This window comes from Macaca mulatta, chromosome 14, assembly GCF_049350105.2.
Source record: "Macaca mulatta isolate MMU2019108-1 chromosome 14, T2T-MMU8v2.0, whole genome shotgun sequence".
NCBI lineage: Eukaryota > Metazoa > Chordata > Mammalia > Primates > Cercopithecidae > Macaca > Macaca mulatta.
In genome coordinates this window covers 14,927,980-14,948,215 of record NC_133419.1, presented here as the reverse complement: position 1 = coordinate 14,948,215, position 20,236 = coordinate 14,927,980, and the positions used below count along the sequence as shown (strand labels likewise).

The 20,236-nt window shown below is 35.0% G+C and overlaps 1 protein-coding gene across 2 annotated transcripts in view; it reads left to right on the top strand.

Annotated features, from left to right (window-relative positions):
- ZFP91 (ZFP91 zinc finger protein, atypical E3 ubiquitin ligase) overlaps positions 1-20,236 on the top strand; it is a 43,386-nt gene that overhangs the window by 3,590 nt on the left and 19,560 nt on the right. For both annotated transcript variants that reach the window (XM_015114143.3, XM_015114142.3), the window contains exon 2: positions 2,770-2,798. In XM_015114143.3, the coding sequence (XP_014969629.3) occupies positions 2,770-2,798 (29 nt within the window). The remainder of the gene's footprint in view (positions 1-2,769; positions 2,799-20,236) is intronic.

Genomic DNA, 20,236 nt, shown 5'->3' with positions numbered 1-20,236 from the left:
TGTTTGATCAGTAACTGGGCCTGGTAGTATGATGAACTAGGTGGTAGAAAGTAAAATGACACATGGCCCTCATCTTCAAGGACCTTGAGGTGTAAGGGAAAGATGCGTTGATTGGTGGAGATATGTCACATGTGTGTATGGTATACAGATTTTCAGTCATAAAATACATTTTAAGACTTAGTTTTTTTCTATAATTTAATCCTTTAAGATATTTCAAGAGGTTTTGAGTTCAAACCCTGGTCTAGTATCTTTTGACTTTGAATCATTTCTATTTTCCAAATGACATTTTGACAATTTTAAAAAGAAAGGTTTATTCTGTATTACTTGTTTGCTCTAGTCCTTTTTCCATATCCCAGCATTTCCCTCTATACAATCTTAGTAAACAGCTGTTGAACCTAATTTGATTCTCTTAATTAAAGTGATAGTAAAGTATACCATAGTTTAAAAGGTCAAGAAATAGATAGATTTGGATTAGTTGAAACCTCTGTTCCCATTGGAAGACAAAATAATAGAGTGGATAAAGCATTGGACTTTAGTCAGAAAGTTTTATGTTCCAGCTTTGTATTATGCAGTAAGTGGCCTTGAGCAAGTCACTTAACCTCTTTAGATCTGCTTCATTTATCATTGATATTTTATAGATTTGTGAGATGAGCTTTATAGTTCCATATTTAGCTTACAGTTTTTATCATCTGATGTTTTTAACTTCTTTTCACAATGAAATATTTAGGAGTTATTGGGAAGAGGAAATATTTGTGGATTAAGGGGAAATAAAAATTTTTCATTATATGTGCTCAAGAGAAAGGCGCAGAGTTAAATGCTAGAATCATGATAAATTGAAGCATAGAAAGATAGTAGGAAAAATAAACCAAATTTGAAGAAAGTTTATGTATCCATACTAAGAGTAAGACTGATCATTTGCTGTATGTTAGCCAGTAAATTGCAGTTATTTCAAGTGCACGTTTATATACTCTCTTTAATTTTTGAAATAAATACACTGCACAAAATATCTAGTAGCATTAGTATAGTAGTTTTTGCCTAAGATTTTTTTCTGATTCATCCATGTGTTCTGTTAATAGGGAATGAAATTGTCAAATTAAGACTAGGTTAAAATATATAAGGCTTCTTTTCATTCTTACATATAGTAGCCGTTTGTTTATCCTGTACATTTCAGAACTCAAAACTTTAGGGACAAATACTTTTTAAAAATTCTAACTTCACTGTGGAGTAACCATATTAGTAAATACTGAGTATTTTTAGATATCTTCCTTCAGATTCCGATTAAGGAAAGTATTTTCTGGTATATGAAATTCCATTTTTGGTGTATTTTCTTGGTAAAATTAAAACAGTAATAAACCTTTAGGTGACGTTTCTTGCTGTTTCCCTTTTAAAGGTCATGGATAGTGAGGATGAAGAGGTAGTAATATTCTGAATTGAAAAAACTTACAGTTCTTTGGAGAAGCCTTCAGCTGTACAAGACTGAAATCCTGAGTGATCAGAATCTTAATCAATATGATGATAGAAACATTGAACCAACTTTAAAGGTTTTTGGGGAAATTTGTTATATAATTTCTCAAAAATTTAGCAATTATTTTTACAGTTTTTATTTAAAGATAGGATGATTAGCAGTTATGGTGTGTTAATTGGGACATTGGTAATGTGATTTAAAATAAAATTATAATACCAGTCTTTTAAAAAAAGTACGGAATAAACAATGATAACTATTATTTCTAAGTAGAATAGATTTTTGTGTTTTTATTTATTTATAACGTCGTAACATAATAGAGTTTTTACTATATATAGGGTGTCTTCACTGTATTTTGGGAGGAGCAACAACAAAAAAACTTTGTACTGTTCAGAGATACTCTGTGGTATCTATATGATAAACGTTCAGAGCCTGTTGACTTTTAAATTTTAGTAGTAAGTATAGGAAGTTCATTATACTGTCCTCACCAGTTATGTATGAGAGAAATTTTTCTGAATTAAAAACCTGGGGATATATCTGATTTTTGGTGTTTTTTGGGATTTTTAGAAAGTCTTCAGGCTGTAACAATTTTTAAGTTCTTTACTGTTGCTTTTTAATTTGTAAAGAGCAAGTTACATTTACTTGTGAGGTCCATCTATTATTGCCTTTTCACAAGTACATTTTGATTTGGTTTTAACAAACAATTTTGGGTCTTTTTAACAGTTCATTAAGTTTTTATTATGAAAATTATTAAATATACACAAAATAGGGAAAATAGTATAATGAAACCGCAGTATTGATCACCTCGCTGAGATTTTGCTATGCTTACTATGTCTGTCCTCCCTGTTTTGGCAGAAGTACTTTAGAACACATCCAAAACATTTTCATTTCATCTCTAGTTAGTACATTTATATAAAATGAAAACATTTTCTTATATAATCACAATATAACAAAATGAGTAATATTTTCTTTGTATCAATATCTTAGTTAAAAACAGCTGTTTTGAATGATATTCTAGCTCTATGCTGTCAGTTGTGGTAGCCACATGTGGCTATTTAAATTTACATTAATCAAAGTTAAAAATTCAGTTTCACAATTACTGAATGTTTCAAGTGCTCAGTAGCCACATGCGACTGCCATATTGGACAGTGCATATATGTTTCCATCACTGCTGAAGATTCTATTGGACAACACTGGTCTAGATGCTTTCTTTATCACTCTGCAGGTGAACCTGAAAGAGATAAATATTTATATTTTCAGAAAATGTGCTAGATTGTTCATTAATGTTTGATTCTTATTTCTTTCAGATGCATAGAAAAAGTAGCAACTGATAAAGGTAAGACTTGGTCATCCTTATCTCTAATGTACATTACATTGATTATCTTACAATCTGTTAGAAAGCCTCATCATTCAAATTGTTCCCCATTTAAAAGTAATTTTTATTTGGTAAAAAATTACTGGAGTTGTTAGAATAGAATCTATTTAGATGATAGCAGGTTTGGATAATAGAGTATTTCAGCATTATTTAGAAACCTAATAATGGCAAATCAAATTGTTTGATGGTAATTTATAGTAATTTTTTTAAGCCTTTTATTTTTAAATGAAGTAACAGACTGGAATGATACACAGTATACAGAATGAAGTGAAGGCGAAAATCTTTATGCTAGTGGAGATACAGATTAAAATTAAAGGGTGAAGAATGCTTTGTGTTAAAAGAATTCAGCCTGGTGAATAATTAAATTAGGTCAATATTAGGTCATTTTCCTTTAAATTTGAGTGTTCGCACACCAGATGTATGTATTAAATATAGTTTTCTGTTTTCCTGGATTATGACAGGAAGCTAATGTTCACTTTTTCAATACCTTTTAAAATACTTTATTCTGGCTTTACAGATTAGGTTATTAAAATTTCCCTAACATGTTGGACCAGTTGCTTATTCGTTTCATTTTTTTTTTTTCTAGTTTTTGGCTGTGTTCCTTGATGTTAAATTCAAACACACAGCATTCTCCTTAAAACTGGAACAAATATACTTTTAGGCACATTTAATTTATTGTGTGTGACCTTGACCCAGTCTTAACAGCCATTTTCCAAACTCCTGGAATCCACCTAGGATCTGAGAGTCGATTAGTTTTTAAGGTCTACTTATAGCCTGCTTCTATTTCTATAAAAGAATATATGTATATGCATTTTATATATCAGTGTATGTATTACATGTACATGAGAATCTTAAGGTTTTTCTGTTCTTGATAAAGAATTCTTCGAGAACATACAAGGCAAGTTTAAAGCCTGGATTTTGTGCCATATGGAAGAATGACAGTGTAATTAAGAACCAATAACTTGAGTTGGTGGTGGCTGCTTTGTAAATAATTAGATTTCAATGCTGAGGTTTCTTGTTTCTCTGAATTTTGGAATCTGAGGCTAATATTTCATAGTATACCAGGCAGAAGTTTTTCATACCTGTCATTTTTTTTTTTTTATGTAGAAACCTTTGCATGATTATTTTGTCTAACAAGTTTTTTGTTCCTGTTGTTGTTACTTAGAAAATAAGTTATGTCTGCCAAAAATGGAAGGTCTCACATTTCTTATTCAGACATCAATTTGGAGATTTTATGATGTGGAGAAAATGTAGACAGGTAACAAGTCTAGAGCATTCTGATTAAAACGAAAAGCAACCTGCCTTTGTCAGAGCTGAAATTACCTTACATGTCCAGAGAAATCACTATGGGTTGCCTTGAGGCGAACTTGAAGAAAGGTGGAAATTTGGAGCCCCTTTTGGAAAGAAAAGTAGATGACCTTTGGGTAGACTTTTTTTGTTTGTTAAGTAGCCACAGGGTTTAGCCAGGCTGGTTTCGAACTGCTGGCCTCAAGTGATCCACCTGCCTCGTGTGTAGATGTCTTAAACTAGAAGTTGGCGTATTGGCATGTTTTGTGGTTGTGCAGCTGTGGAGAGATTAAAACTACATTCTGGATAATTTGATCCGAAGATCAATCCCACTTTAATCTACTGTTTAAAGGCCCTGGTTCTAGATACTCTCAAATGTCAATCTTCATATCTATTAGTTTACCTATTAAGGTAGCTGTTCAACTGTATGAACAGTAGATAGGTATATAAGAACTATAACATTCATACAAGATGTATGAGTAAAGAAATGGAGGCTTGGGTAGTCGCTTTTTACTGTTGTGTTTCATGTTTAGAATTCACCTTAATTACTTTTCTTCTGGTCATTTAACTTCTCAGTTATTCTGTTACTCTGAAATAGTCCTTATGTTCAGTCTGCTAAATTTTAACTGAAATAACTCATGTTGATATCAGAAGTTAAAGGTTTTTCAAAACTTTAAACAGGTTTTACTTTTTAGAGGTAAGACTGGCCCTCTGTTGTATTAATGCTGAAAAGATGTCTTCAAGATTGTTTTTACTCTTACTTGCTCAAACCATCTAGAAATTGTATGCCTTCTTTGCGTTGAAGAGAAGAACCTTTGACATACACATAAACAATATTGCACACACAGAGTAGGCAACTTTCCATGTTTTTTAAATTAAGTTGCAAAGTGTTACTTTCATTTTTTTCAAACTGAAATAATAAAGAAACCTGTTTTTGCTACCCTTTTTTAGCTGTGATTGGTATATAAAACAAATGGAAAGCTACTATGCTAAAATAGTGTTAATTCATTCAACAAGTAATTGTTGAGCATCCACTATGTGTCTGGCACTATTCTAGGCACTGGATTGTATTGGTAATCAAATAAATCAAGAAGTCAAAACAGTGTAATAATGTTTGGTGAAGTTGGAGTTGGGAAAGCTGAGTTTAGATGAAATGATAAGGGAAGACCTTTTGGTGGAGGTGACACTTGAGATTACACCTGAATATATGCAGATAGTTAATTTGGACAAGGAACATTCCACACAGAAGTTAAAAAGGATAAAATGCTTCAAACTTGAAAGCTTAGTTTACCGCTGGGAGAGAATTATCTTCATCATTGTGGAGTTTCCAAGAGTGTTAGCAGAAATCTTAAGGGATGGAGACCTAGTTCCTTTTTAACTTGGCTTTATGTTTTCATTGTTTCTCTGTTTAGAACCAGTGTTGTACTTATGATTATAAAGTAAAAGAATGGTTTACCTACATGTAATTTTTAGTTATCCCGGTGTGCATTTTAATTTATTTCACTTTCTAACCTCTAACTAGATATGTTTTGAAGGCTAATTGTTTTTTCTCCCATCTGTTAGGTCCTTAGTGATGAATAATAGTTAAAACTGCCTATCAAGATAAAATATAAAAATGAAGACTGGAATACCTTAATGTTTATTAAAGTATGTTTTAAGTGTTTAATGGAATGATAATAAATACTGTAGAATCAAGTAGATGTGGGCAGTGCTTGAGTTATTAATGATAGGTTATTTATTGCAGAACTTTTCAGAAACTTCGATTTTTGAGTAATGTGTAGTGTAAATACCAAAATTTTGCAGCGATTACCTAACCTATTTGACTTATAAGACCCCCTTTTTAAACAACATTTTGTAAAACTGGAGTTTACAGAAACCATACTTGGAAACACTGCATGCTTGAAAATATGATTATGTAAAATTCTGAATCTCAACCTTTTATTCAAAAGCATTTTACTCTCTTCAGTGCTGTTATGAAATAGTGATGTTTGACAGTGGTTACTGTGTGTCTCTGACTTGTGGAGTCAGGAAAAAAAAGTCAGTCATCAAATTCATAACAGATCTCAGCATTTAGATTATTTGGAGCTTAATTGTTAAGTATTTACATTATCTAGTTTATCATAATCAGCATACTATCTAATTATTACTAAAGTATTAGTTTATTGTCATTATTTTTCCTCCTGTCTGGATGACATCCTCAGCTTTTTTCTTATGTTGATACAGTCTAATTTATAGCTGCATTTTGTTAAATTAGAATTAATTTGTTATTAACGGTTTTCATAGATTTCAACAGAGTTTTATTTTTCTTGTATTGAAATATCTTTGATTATCTTATCCTCTCAAATCAGTCTCTTGTATCCCATTCATCTTGGCCTCTTGTCAACTTGCAACCTCAACGTAACATTGACTGTTTCTACTTCCTTCACAGATGCATCTCTTTTATAGTATACTTTTTTGTTGGTTTTTCTTCCTTTCTAGTATATTTAAAGAATATTTTTATTATTTCTAAAAATACAGAAGACACATTTTCATGCTTTTTTTTCCCATTCCAGTGAGAAAAATCTTAACTTTTGTAATTCTTACCATTTGAGTTTGTATACAAAAGGAAGAATCGAGAAGATACTGGGAACATCGTTTTCACAATGCTCTCTTGAAAGATTTCGAATCTCCTTGCTAATGACCGAGTTTTCCTAGTCAAAATAAAACCTTGTAGGTTTTGAATAGAAAAGAGTTCTGAAAGGAAAATCCGTAGGTGAGAAAGGGCGTGTATAAGCCCAGTCTTAACACTCAGATAGGCTTTTAAGGGTTTTTTTGTTTGTTTTTGAGACAGGGTCTCACTTTATTGCCCAGGCTGGAGTGCAATGGTGTGATCATGGTTCACTGCAGTGGTAATCTCCTGGGCTCAAGCCATCCTCCTGCCTCAGCCTCCCAAGTAGCTGGGACCACAGAAGTGTGCCACCATTTCCAGCTAATTGCTGTTGATTTTTTTTGTAGAGACAGGGTCTCACTGTGTTGCCTAGGCTGGTCTGGAACTCCTGGGCTCAAGCAGTCCTCTTGCCTTGGCCTCCCAAAGTGCTGAAATTTATAGGCATGAGCCACTACACCCAGCCTGTTAGTTTTAACTGAAATATTCTCCTTTACCAATTAAATGATACTGCTCTAAATTTAAATGTAAGTTAAAAACAGTAACAACAACAAAAGCCTCTTTCCCTAACTTCTCTTAATACTATTGAGATTGCCTAATATTTCAAAGCAAACTTTAATTATTTGTGGAAAACAAAGTGCACGTAATGATAAAAATACACAGAGTAGTTCAGTTAGGTTTCAGAAACTCAAGTTTCTGACAATATTATAATGTTGAAGCCTCAAAGGCTAAATACATTAGATAGGCATTTTTGTTTGTCCTTCCTTCCTAATCTTTTATCTTAAGGTAGCAGTAACTATTATTTTTCTTAGTATGAGAATAATTTACTCAGACATCTTGTTCCATGTTGGGTGTGGCCCAGATCCTTTAATCCGTATTTCCAGTTCAGACATCCAGACCTCCTTTGGTTCTTCTTTTCTATTAATTTCCTACAAATAAAGATATATGTCACTTACCATATATGTGAATTGCAATGCAGGCTGAAAAAGCCTTGATCATCAGCTTATTTCAGTTACGGGATTACCTATCAGGTAAATGAGTCTTAACTTTATAATAATTTGCCTGTTACAATTCAACTTATTGCCATCTTCGACACAGTTATAAGTTTATTCTGTTATATATATTATTTTACATTGAGATCCCTTTTCCTGCCAAGACTACTTGAGAGTTAAAGCAGAATGCCCTGATAGAAGAAAATTGAAGCAGAGGAAACTTAAAATCCTTAGTGGGGAAACCCATATTCAGCCTGTACAAATCCAAAACCTTGAAGAGAGACTTATCTGTACATGAGGGCATAACTTACCCTCATTTTGAGATGAGCCTTAGTGGATAATAATCTCTGACAAAAAGGAATTGCCCCCTGACTCTTAAGTTCAGGAAGGAAGAAGTTCCTCTGAATTAAAACCAGGCAGAATAATCTAATGCTATCCGGGCAAAGGCTTCTTTAGCTTCATAACAAAACCGTCTAAAAACTTAATGGCTTAAAACACAGCAATTTATTACTTACTGGTTGGTCATTCAGTTCAGACTTGTTTTATATTATGGTGGTTGCAGCGCAGTGTTCCAAAATCCTGAAGACAGTAACTGCAAGGTGTCTTGAAACCACCCCCACAGTATAATCAATCAGTTGTGTTTCTGTATATCAGCAACAAAAAATAGAAAATTGAAATCATAAAATCAAAAAATAAAATTTATATTAGTATTTACAACTCTATAAACAAGATATACTGCTCCATTTACTTAGGTCTTTAATTTCACTCAGCAATGTTTTGCGCTTTTCAGTGTATAGGTCTTTCAAATTTTTTATCCCATTTATCCCCCAGTATTTCATATTTTTTGATGCTGTTAGCTTAATCGGGATTCCCACTGTGTTTTAAGAGTGGGATTGATTCTTTAAGAAAGAAGAGGTGCCTAGATGGTTTGTGGATATCCAGCCATGGCTACTATATATTTATATTCTATTATTTAACCATTACCTAACTGCAGGACATTTGATATTTCTGAGTTTTTTTTCACTGAGATTACAGGTGATTTTTAGAGAAATTCTATTAAAATGTTCCATATGTATATAGAAATGCACATATTTTAAGACATATACATGTACTCTTGTTTCTCCTCTCCCTTCTTCATTTTATATTATATTATTTTATAAGTGGGCAGATTTTTGAATATTCCCAGGGTGAGCCCAATCATGTAAGCATTACACAACTGAATAAAACATAATCGGTGTTTTGGAAACTCCTTTATGCTCCTTCAAGTCAGCCGTCCACAAGTGTAACTACCATTTTGACTTTAAATAGCAGAAATTGGTTTTGCCAATTTTTGAATTTTACATAAGTGGAATAATACAGTAGGCACTGTATTTGTATCTGACTTATTTTGCTCTTCATTTGTGACAAGTGCTGTGTTTGTCATAGATGGTTTATTTTAGTTGCTGTATAGTGTCCCATTGTGGGAATATAACCACAGTTTAACTGTTTTACTGTTGATGGATGTTTGGGCAGTTTTCTAGTCTTTATGACTAGTACTATGATGTGTATTTTTGAAATACAGTGTTATTGGGATTATAATTTACATATCATAAAATTCACCCATTTCAAATGTACAATTTAGGGATCTTGGTACATTTTGTGAATTGCACAGCTATCATCACAATACAGTTTTAGAACTTTTTCTTCATCCTAATAATATCCTTCATGCCTGTTTATAGTTAATCCATTTTCTCACCCCCAACCCTAGGCAACCATTAATCTACTTTCTGTCTGTATAGATTTGTTTTTTTTTTGGACATTTTGTGTAAATGGACTCAGACATACAATTTGTGTTTGTATACAGGAAGCATTGCATGCAGGCAAGACAAATTTGTACCTAGAGTGTATTCCAGTAAGAACAAAGCACTTCCATCATGGAAGTGGTCCAATGTGGCGAACCTTGCATCAGGTTAGCTGGCTGATCACCCCAGTGATCCCATATCAGGGACTCGGTGTTGGTCTCTGCTGCTGGTACATTGGGCAATTAGCAGTGGCTATAGCCAGGTCAGCCTTGGTACAACTCACTCTGGGTTTGGTTTTCAGCAATCTCAGTTTTGCAGCTGTAGTAGGTAAGTATTGTTTTCAGGAAAGACACAGAAACTTTGAGGTCATTTTTGTGGTGCTTGAGCTGGGAATTTGAACCCCTGAGCACATCTTTTCTTTTCTTTTTCTTTTTTTTTTTTTTTGAGACGGAATTTCACTCTTGCCCAGACTGGAGTGCAGCGATGTGATGTGATCTCGGCTCACTGCAGCCTCCACCCCCTGGGTTCAAGTGATTCTCCTGCCTCAGCCTCCTGATTAGCTGGGATTACAGGTGCGTGCCACCACACCTGCCTAATTTTTTGTATTTTTTTAATAGAGACGGAGTTTCGCCATGTTGTGTCCAGTCTGCATATCCTTTTCTTTATCCACTTTGTGTTTTCTAATTAGGAGCAGCCAGCTAATTTCATTATATCATTACTTTGACCAGAATGTTCTAAGGTATCAAATACATGATCTATAAAAGGAAGGAACTTCTGTCATTCATGACAACATGGGTGGAACCAGAAGACATTATGCTAAGTAAAATGAGCCAAGCACAGAAAGGTAATACTGTATGATCTCGCTTACATGTGTCATCTAAATAAGTATCTCATAGAAACATAGTTACTGGAGGCTAGGGGGTAAGGAGGTGGAATGAGAAAAGGGGAGATGGAGATGAAAAGGTACATACAGACTTTCAGTTAAATTGGGAGGGTAGGTTTTAATGATCTATTGCATTGTGTATTAGTCCCTTTTGAGTTGCTAGAAAGGAATATGTGAGACCGAATGATTTGTAAAGAAAAGAGTTTTATCTGACTCGTGGTTCTGCAGGCTGTCCAGGCATTGTTCCAGCATCAGCTAGACTTCTGGTGAGGCCTCTGGAAGCTTTCGCTCATGGTGGAAGGTGGAGGTGGAGCAGGTGTGTCACAGAGCCAGAGCGAGAGAGAGGGGAGGAGGGGCTAGGCTCTTTTAAACAACCAGGTCTCACATGAAGCCATAGAGAACTCACCTATTACCACAGGGATGGCACCAAGCCATTCATGAGGGATCCACCCGCATTATACAAACACCTCCCACATCCAATATTGGGGATCACATTTCAACATGAGATTTGGAGAGGACAAACATCCAAACTATATCACACTGCATGATGACCACAGTTAATAATAATGTATTACGTATTTCACAGTTGCTAAGTTGGTAAGTTGATACGTTCTATTGTTTTGAATGAAACTCTTATTAAGTTTTTCCATCTGTCCCCAGCAGCCACCAGATGCTCAGACAGAGAGCACCAGCAGGTGATGCAACTGCATGGGTCCCTTTATCAACACTGTGTACTTAGGCTACAATAAATTTATACGCAAATATTTTTCTCTGCTCTTTCCTTTTCTTAAACGTGTCCTCAACCTTAGTGCTACACTTGTATATGTCTTTCATACCCCAGAAAAAGCAATATGAACAGAACAAGGTTGTACTGTGGTTGTTTTTAATATATGCAGAACTGCTGCTGGAAGAGAGAAATCAATGAATAAGCCAGATATTGGGGATAGCCAAAAACAACACATTTCGTGAATATTGAAAATGATCCATTTTATATGAACCAAGCTAAATCTAGACAGTAATAGTTGTTTTTATGTGCTGACAATTCCCAATTTTATGTTTGTAGCCCATTCTGTCCTTTGAACTTAAGGCCTGTTGATGTTTTACTCAGCAGTAATCTTAGACTTGGTCAAAGCAGAACATATATTCTCTCTAGTGTCTCTTCAAGAAACAAAAAACCCTGATTTTTTTCTTTGTTTTCATCATCAGTCCAATTGTTCAAGTCAGAAATCTAGAATCCCAAATCCTTGGCATCTCCCTCTATCCCTGTTAAGTCATTCTCTAGTCCTAGCTCTTCTGTTTCCTAAGTATTTCTTATATCTCTAATTCTTTCCATATTCAATGGTATTACCCTCTTTAAAGCCATAACTATCTGTTGCCTGGCCTATTGCAGGTTTTTAGCTGGTCACCTAGCATCTACTCTTGCCCCTACCTAGCTCATTGTCTAATCTGCAACGAACATGAACATTAAAAATGAAAATCTGATCACGTCACCTCTCTGTTTAAACTGTCTGTGGCTATTAGGATAAGATCCAAATTCCTGGAAGGCCCTTGTTAAACTTTTTCATGCCTCCTCAGCGTGATAAATGATGGGTTTTGTTATGTTTTCTCTGCTCCAGTCATATTTATCTTTTTTTCAGTTCTCAAGACATATACATGTACTCCTGTTTCTCCTTCCCCTTGTTTATCAGCTAGGTACCACTTACTTAGTCTTCAGAGTTCACCATATTTATTTAAACTTAAATGTTGAGCTAATTCTTAGCTATAGAGATCATTAAGTTAATGAGCACTAGTTTTAAGAGCTGTGCTTTCAGAGAAACCATCCTTTCACCTTCTCAAACTTATGTCTGCGCAAAGTCTTAATGATTTTAGGAAGAACTAACTCACCTAATGTCTATACTTTGAACGCTGATGACATTACTTTGTGATTCTATTTTTTTTTTTTTTTTGCTCCAAACTTTTAATATCTGCAGAAATTCTGTGAAAGCCTAATATTTTTTATCCTTTCTATCAGTGCACCAGTGACTGATGTCTGGCTTTGAAATCGGTAAGCCAGGAAAAATTATATGTAGATGGAGTAAACAGATAACTAGAATAAGAAAGAAAAATCTAGGTATTAATACACAGTGTTGATTTAAAAATGAGTAAACCGTTTTGGAATGTAAACATTCTTAATTTCTTAAATACAATTTTAAAATCTCATTTGTTTTTTGGTTTTTAATCACAATAAAATTTCTCTAGTTCTGTTTTGAAACATAAGGAAATACAGCATGTGGCTTTAGGTTAAAAATTCACTCATGGAATAATTCTTATAGGTGTTTCACGTTAGTATATTATATAAATGGGGCCCTCTTTTGGCACTTGAGTCCAAGGCTGGGTGGAAATGAGCCAAATCTGGATTGAGCCCTTGCACTGGCACTTTCCTGTTCCTCGTTTATATGGTTAGGTGTGGTACAGTAGAAAGAATATAGACTTTGGACTTAGATATACCTGTGTTCAGTTCCCTCCACAACTTTTAATATGTGGGAAAGTCAGTTATTTGGTTTCTTCATCTGTGAAGATAAGAATAATAAATACTTGACAGGGTTATAACTGATTTTTGAGAAATGAAAAAATAAATATATTACCTGGCAGTTAATACTTAAGATTTGTTAGTTGCCCAGAAGAAATTTAAATACTTAGAGATTTGAAGACCTTTACATTTAGTATCTTCCCAGCTTATCAACTAACCACACCCTGTTTCTACAATAAAATAATAGCATTGATTATGTTAGAATGGCCCTTCTAACTTAAAGTATTCTTTCATGACAAAGTGGCTCTCATCTTTTGGAATTTGATGGTTTGACTTGCTATATTAGTTATCTCTGGCTGTAAGATTGAGATAAATCACATTTCATTGTTTGCTATCTAGAAGAAAACATTCCTGCCAGTAGTATCAATCTCTTTTTTTCTTTTTTTTGGTTTTGAGACGGAGTTGTACTCTGTTGCCCAGGCTGGAATGCAGTGGTGCGATCTCAACTCACTGCAACCTCTGCCTCCTGGGTTCAAGCAGTTCTCTTTTCTTGGCCTCCTGAGTAGCTGGGACTGGTGTGCACCACCATGGGCCTGGCTAATGTTTGTATTTTTAATAGAGACAGGGTTTCACCATGTTGGTGAGGCTCGTCTGAAACTCCTGACCTCAAGTGACCTAACCCACCTCCGCCTCCCAAAGTGCCGGGTATAGGCTTGAGCTAGCACGCCTGGCCTAGCATTAGTTTGTCTCAAGTCATAGTATAAACCACTCTTACTTCATACCTTCTTCTTTCAAGAATGTACAGTTGGCCCTTGAACAACGTGGTAGGGTTGGGGCACCAACTCCCCCTCACAAACAAAAACCTGCATTTAACTTCCCAGAAACTTTACTAATAGCCTACTATTGACCAGAAGCTTTATCAATAACATAAAATCAACTAATTCATATTTTTTATGTGTATTATATCCTGTATTCTTACAGTAAAATAATCTAGATAAAATGTTATTTAAAAAACCATACGGAAGAGAATATATTTACTATTCATTAAGTGTAAATGATCATTATAAGGTCTTCATCCTCTTCTTCACATTGAGTAAGCTAAGGAGGAGGAAGAAGAAGAGTCATTACTCTTATCTCAGGGGGTGACAGAGATAGAAGGAGTGGCAGGAACATTTACAGAAATACAATTTCTGCCTGACTTCTTTTTTGCATTTTCGTTTCTCTGCAAATGTTTCTACACTTTAACCATTTGCTTTAGTTTCAGGGCAGATATCATAGAAGGGTTCCTGTCATAAAAGGAAGTCAGAAGCAGTCTTGAATAATTGGAACCTTTATAAGTTTTTAATGTTAGTTTGTTTTCCGGCATTGCTTCTTATATGTTGTCTTTTTCATCGTCTGGCACCTGATCAAAAGCACTCATCTTCATCATGTCATCTTGTTAATTCCTCTTGTGTGGTGTCTGTTTGCACTTGAATTTATCCAAGATGCTTATTTTTAAACTCTTCACCATCACCAGCCCACCACCACCTTTTTTTTTGGCCATATTCACAATCTCTTTCATGATTTGCTTGATTGGCTCTGCTGTAAATCCTGTGAAGTCATGCACAACATCTGGACACAGTTTTCTCCAGCAGGGATTTTCTGTAACGATGACATCTTCAGTGGTGTAATCCTTCCTGACTTTCATGATGTTCTCTCTATTGGGATTTTCTTACATAAACAGTCCTTTTCCATAGAATATCGTGTAATGAGACTTAAAGATTCTTATCACCCCTGATTGGGAAGGTGAATTAGAGACGTTGTATTTGGGGGTCAAGTAGACCACTTCAACACCTTTGATGTTAATTAAACTCATGAGGCAGCCAGGGGCATTGTCCAATATCAAAAGAACCGTAAAAGACAGTCCCTAATTGACAAGGTACTTCCTCACTTCAGGGGCAATACATCAGTGGAACCAATCTAGAAAATTAGTTCTTGTTTTCCTGGACTTTTTGTCGTATAACCAAAAGATTGTTGGTTTTTCTCTTCAAGGCTCAGGAGTTAGTAGCTTTATAGATGAGGGCAGCCCTGATCATAAACGTAACTGCTTTTACATAAAACAGTGGAGTTAGCCTATCTTTTCCTGCTTTAAATCCTGTTGCTTACTTCTCCTCCTTACTAATAAATGTCCTTTGTAGCATTTTTTTCCACACTGGGGTAGTTTGCGTTAAAAACTTAGGCAGATATCCTTCCTCACCTGTTTTCCTAACAGTGCCTGGGAACTTGTCTGCTGCCTGTTGGTCAGTAGAAGCTGTTTCTCCTATTAGCTTGACTTTTTTTTTTTTTTTTTGAGACAGAGTCTCGCTCTGTTGCCCAGACTGGAGTGCAGTGGCACAATCTTGGCTTTCTGCAAGCTCCACCTCCTGGGTTCACGCCATTCTCCTGCCTCAGCCTCTCCCGAGTAGCTGGGACTACAGGCGCCCATATCTTGACATTTTTAAAGCCAAGTCTCTTTATGAAATTATCAAACCATTCTTCGCTGGCGTTAAATTCTTCACTTTTCTTTTGCTTTAAGTTGTCATATAATGACTTTACTTAGAGTCTGTAGGTGTGCCTTTCTTACAGCAATTCTGTACCCACATAAAAGCTGCATCTTGAATGTGAGATAGAAGTATTTTGCAAATATTGCAAGATTTTTGCACGTGCTACTGCAGGTGCAGCGATGGCTTCACAAATTTCCTTTTCTTCAGTACTTTTTATGTTGGATTCATTTATCTTAAAGTGGTGAGCAGCTGCAGCTACACACCTCAACCTTCTATGCTTATCAAGCAATTCAACTTTTTCTTGTAATACCATGATTTTTCTCTGCTTCTTGGAAGCACTTCCAGTATCACTAGTGGCAACTCTTCTGGGTCCCATAGTGTTATTCAAGGTTTCAGGTATTGCTCTAAACATAGTGAAAAATGAGTTAACTGAGAGAGATCCCTTTTACTGTGACAGTAAATTCACTCAGGTGGTGATGATTATCCTCACGACATTTTAAGCAGATACCTGAAACAGCTGAGCTTGCTGCAATAGCAACAGGAGATAACTATGAAATTATTATGTAGTGAGTTAATTTTATGCAGTTATTCAATACAACATCTTTACGTTTCTTTACACTTCTCTGGAATTTGGATGATGCCATGTGTAGTCTAAGACTTTGTGAGTGTAAGTTTTGTTGAATTTTAACTTTTTGTAATGTATTTGTGTATATTTTACAGTAATGTCATCAAATAGAGTAGTATCTATAGTTTATGTATAGTTTATGCATTCATGAGATACCTTAATTTTTTCAATATTTCTAGGCTACACAGTTTGTCTGCAAGTTTTTTCAAATTGTCACAAATCTCCAAAAATTTTTCTCATATATTTAAGAAAACCTGCGTATGAGTGGATCTATGCAGTTCAAAGCTATGTTGTTCAAGGGTTAATTAACTGTAGTTATATTCACTGTGCCTGCATGTGGCTCATGCAGTGACTAGCATGATGTATTCCTTTACCCAAGCTAGTATGGCTTTTTTCTCTTATTATTTATGTATCAAGGAACCTCCTCAAGGTTAGCTGCTATTATAAGAAACAACTGGAAATTGTCTTTGAAGTACCACACAGAAGAAACTTGGCTTGTTTCCTATCTGTTTATGATTGTTTATGCTAATGTATGGATTGCCCTTCAGTTATCAGTTTCTATTCCAGAAACCTGGCAGTACTTTTGTGCGTGTGTGTGTGTGTGTGTGTGTGTGTGTGTGTGTTTTGAGGTGAAATTTACATAAAATAGTAGTAAAAAATAATTGAAAGCATACAATTCAGTGACATTTAGTACATATACAGTGTTGTACAACTGTCACTTCTCTCTAGTTCCAGACATTCTCATCACCACCAACAAAGGAGTCCCCTGTACCCATTAAAAGCAGTTATTCCCCTTTCCCCCATTTAGCTGCAGCAAACATTAATCCGCTTTCTGTCTCTATGGGTTTACCTATTGTGGATATTATATATAATTGGAATCATACAATATGAGACTTTTGTTTCTAGCATCTATCATATAGCGTATTTTTAAGGTTCATTCATATTGTAACGTGTTAAGACTTCATTCCTTTTTATGGCTGGATAAAAATTTTCTTTGTGTGTATATATGACATTTTGTTTATCCATTCACTGGTTAGCAGATATTTGGGTTGTTTCCACAATTTGGGTATTGAGAATTGTGCTTCTATGAATATTCATATGGAATAAGTATTTCTTTGAAAAGCTGTTTTCAATTTTTGGTGTATGTACCTAGAAGAGGAATTGCTGGATCATATGGTAATTCTGTGTCTTAAGTTTTTGTAACATTTTTCTTAACAATGTTTTCTTAGGTTTTCCATAACACTGTTTTCCTCATTAGCTGCCTCATTTTACATGTCCACCAGCAATAAACAGTGGTTCCAGTTTCTCTGCATTCTCACCAACACTTCTTATTTTCTTTTTTTATTTTTATTAGCCATTGTATGTGGGAAATGGTAATCTCATGTGATTTTGATTTGTATTTCGTTAATGACTGATGTTCCATATCTTTTCAGGTACCTTTTGGCCATTCGTATATCTCTGGAGAAATAATCTGTTCAAGTTCTTTGCCCATGTTTTAATTGGGTTGTTTCTCTTTTTGTTGTTAAATACAAAAACTTTATATATTTTGGATATTATTCTTTTACCAGATATATGACTTGCAAATATGTTCTCCCATTCTGTAGGTTGTTTTCACTTGTAAGCATTTTTTAGTTCTATCTCTTAGGTTTAGGTCTTTGATCCATTTTGAGTTAATTTTTATATGTGGTGTAAGGTAGGAGTACAACTTTATTTTTTGCATGTGGATATCCATTTATCTTAGCACCATTTCTTGAAGAGACTGCTTTCCCCTACTGAATGGTCTTAGCCACCTTCTTAAAAATCAGTTGACCAGATGTGTAGATTTATATCTGGACCTTTAATTCAGTTAGTTGATTTACTTATTAGTCTTATGCCAGTAATACATTGTATTGATTACTGAAGCTTTATAGTAAGTTTTGAAATTGAGAAGAACAAAGTGCATCTTTAACTCAGTTTGTTTTCAAGATGGCTAGTGTAGATCCCTTGCATTTGCCTGTGAACTTTAGGATTGGGTTGTCAATTTCTACTGAAAAGGAAGCTGGGGTTTTGATAAGAATTACATTTAATCATGGGTTTATTTTCAGAGTATTGTCATCTTAACAATATTTCAGTATTTTATTCCTTTTTATTCTATTGTAAAGGTAATCATTTTCTTAATTTCCTTTTTGTTCCTTGCTCATATACTTAAAACAATGAATGTTATGTATTGGTCTTATATTCTGGCACTTTGAATTTGTGTATTACCTTTAACAGTTCTTTTGTGAAAATTCTTTAGAATTTTCTATATGTAAGGTCTTTTCATCTGCAAATAGAGATACAGTTTTACTTCTTCCTTTTCACTTTGGTTGCTTTTTTTTTTTTTTCCTTGACTAATTGCTTGGCTGAAACTTCCAGTACAATGTTGAATGGAAGTGAAGAATGAGGGCATCTTTGTCTTGTTCCTGACCTTAGCAGGAGAGCTTTGTCTCTTGCCACTGCGAATGATGTGAGCTCTGGGGGTTTTGTAGGTGTTCTTTGTCAAGTTGAGGAAGTTCAATTCTATTCCCAGTTTTTTTGTGTGTTCTTATCAGGAAAGTTTAATTTTGTCGGATTTTTTTCCTACATCAATTGAGATGATGGTGTGTTTTTTCCTCCCTTTATTCTATTAATGTGGCACATTACATATATTTTTGTATGTCGAACCACCTTCATAATCCTGGGACCTGTCTCAACTGATCATAGTGTTTAATCTTCTTAATAATGATGCTATATTTGGTTTGCAGGGGTTATTGGCTTATGGTTTTTTGTGGTGTCTTTGTCTGGCTTTGGTGTCAGAATAATGGTGTGTTTATAGGATGAGTTGGGAAGTGTTCCATCTTCTATTTTTTAAAAGAGTTTGAGAAAGACTGGAGTTAATTCTTTAAATGTGTGGTAGAATCCAACAATGAAACCATCTAGAGGCCTCTGGCCTTTTTATTGGGAGCTTTTTGTTTACTGACTCAGTTGTCTACTTGTTAAAGGTATGTTCGTCTTTTCCATTTCTTGTTCAATTGTTTTTGGTAACTTGTGTGTGCCTAAGAAGTTGTTGCTTTTATCTATGTCATTTGTTGGCATACAATTGTTCATTGTGTTTTCTTGTTTATTTCAGTGGTAGTGTCCCATTTTCATTTCTGGTTTTAGTAATTTGGGTCTTCTCTTATTAACCAAAAGTTTGTTGATTTTGTTAACTTGTCAAATAACTAACTTATTTACTTTATTCTGCTAGCTTTGGGTTTACTCTGCTCCTTTTTTCCTAGCTCTTATGAGGATGATGTTAGGTTATTGACTCAGGCATGCGATTTTCTTTTTCTATTTTAATGTAGGCATTTATATCTAGAAATTTTCCTCTGGAGAACTGCTTTCACTGCATCCCCTAGGTTTTGGGATATTTTGTTTTCATTTTCAGTCATCTCTAAGTATGAGTTTTCTAGTTTTCCTTCTGATATTGAGTTCTAGTTTCATTCCATTGTGGTCAGAGAACGTACTTTATATGACTGCAGTCATTTTTGAAAGTTATTGAGACTTTTCAATATGTCTGATTCCCCCTGCCCCGCCCCCGAGATGGAGTTTTGCTCTGTCACCCAGGCTGGAGTGCAGCGATGTGATCTTGGCTCACTGCAACCTCCACCTCCTGGGTTCAAGCAATTCTCCTGCCTCAGCCTCCTCGAGTAGCTGGGACTACAGGCACACGCCACCACGCCCGGCTAATTTTTGTATTCTTAGTAGAGACAGGGTTTCGCCATGTTGGCCAGGCTAGTCTCGAACTCCCGACCTCAGGTGATCTGCCTGCCTCAGCCTCCCAAAGTGTTGGGATTACAGGTGTGAGCCACTGTGCCTAGCCCAATGTTTGTTTTTTAATATTATGTCTAGTTCTTATATGTCTGATTTTTTAATATTGCTTGAGTTCTGTATTTCCTTATCAAACTTCTTTTGACTGGTGTTTGGTTCTGTTATTGAAAGTGGGGTACTGATGTCTCCATTTTTGTGATTGTGGTATTACTTGTTTCTCTTCAGTTCTGTACATCTTTGGTATATATCTTATGTGTTGATATATCTTGAGAGGGAGAGGGGGCCTATGTTAGCTATGTATAGGTTTATATTTATTTTCTCGATTGATTGACCCTCTCATTAATGTATA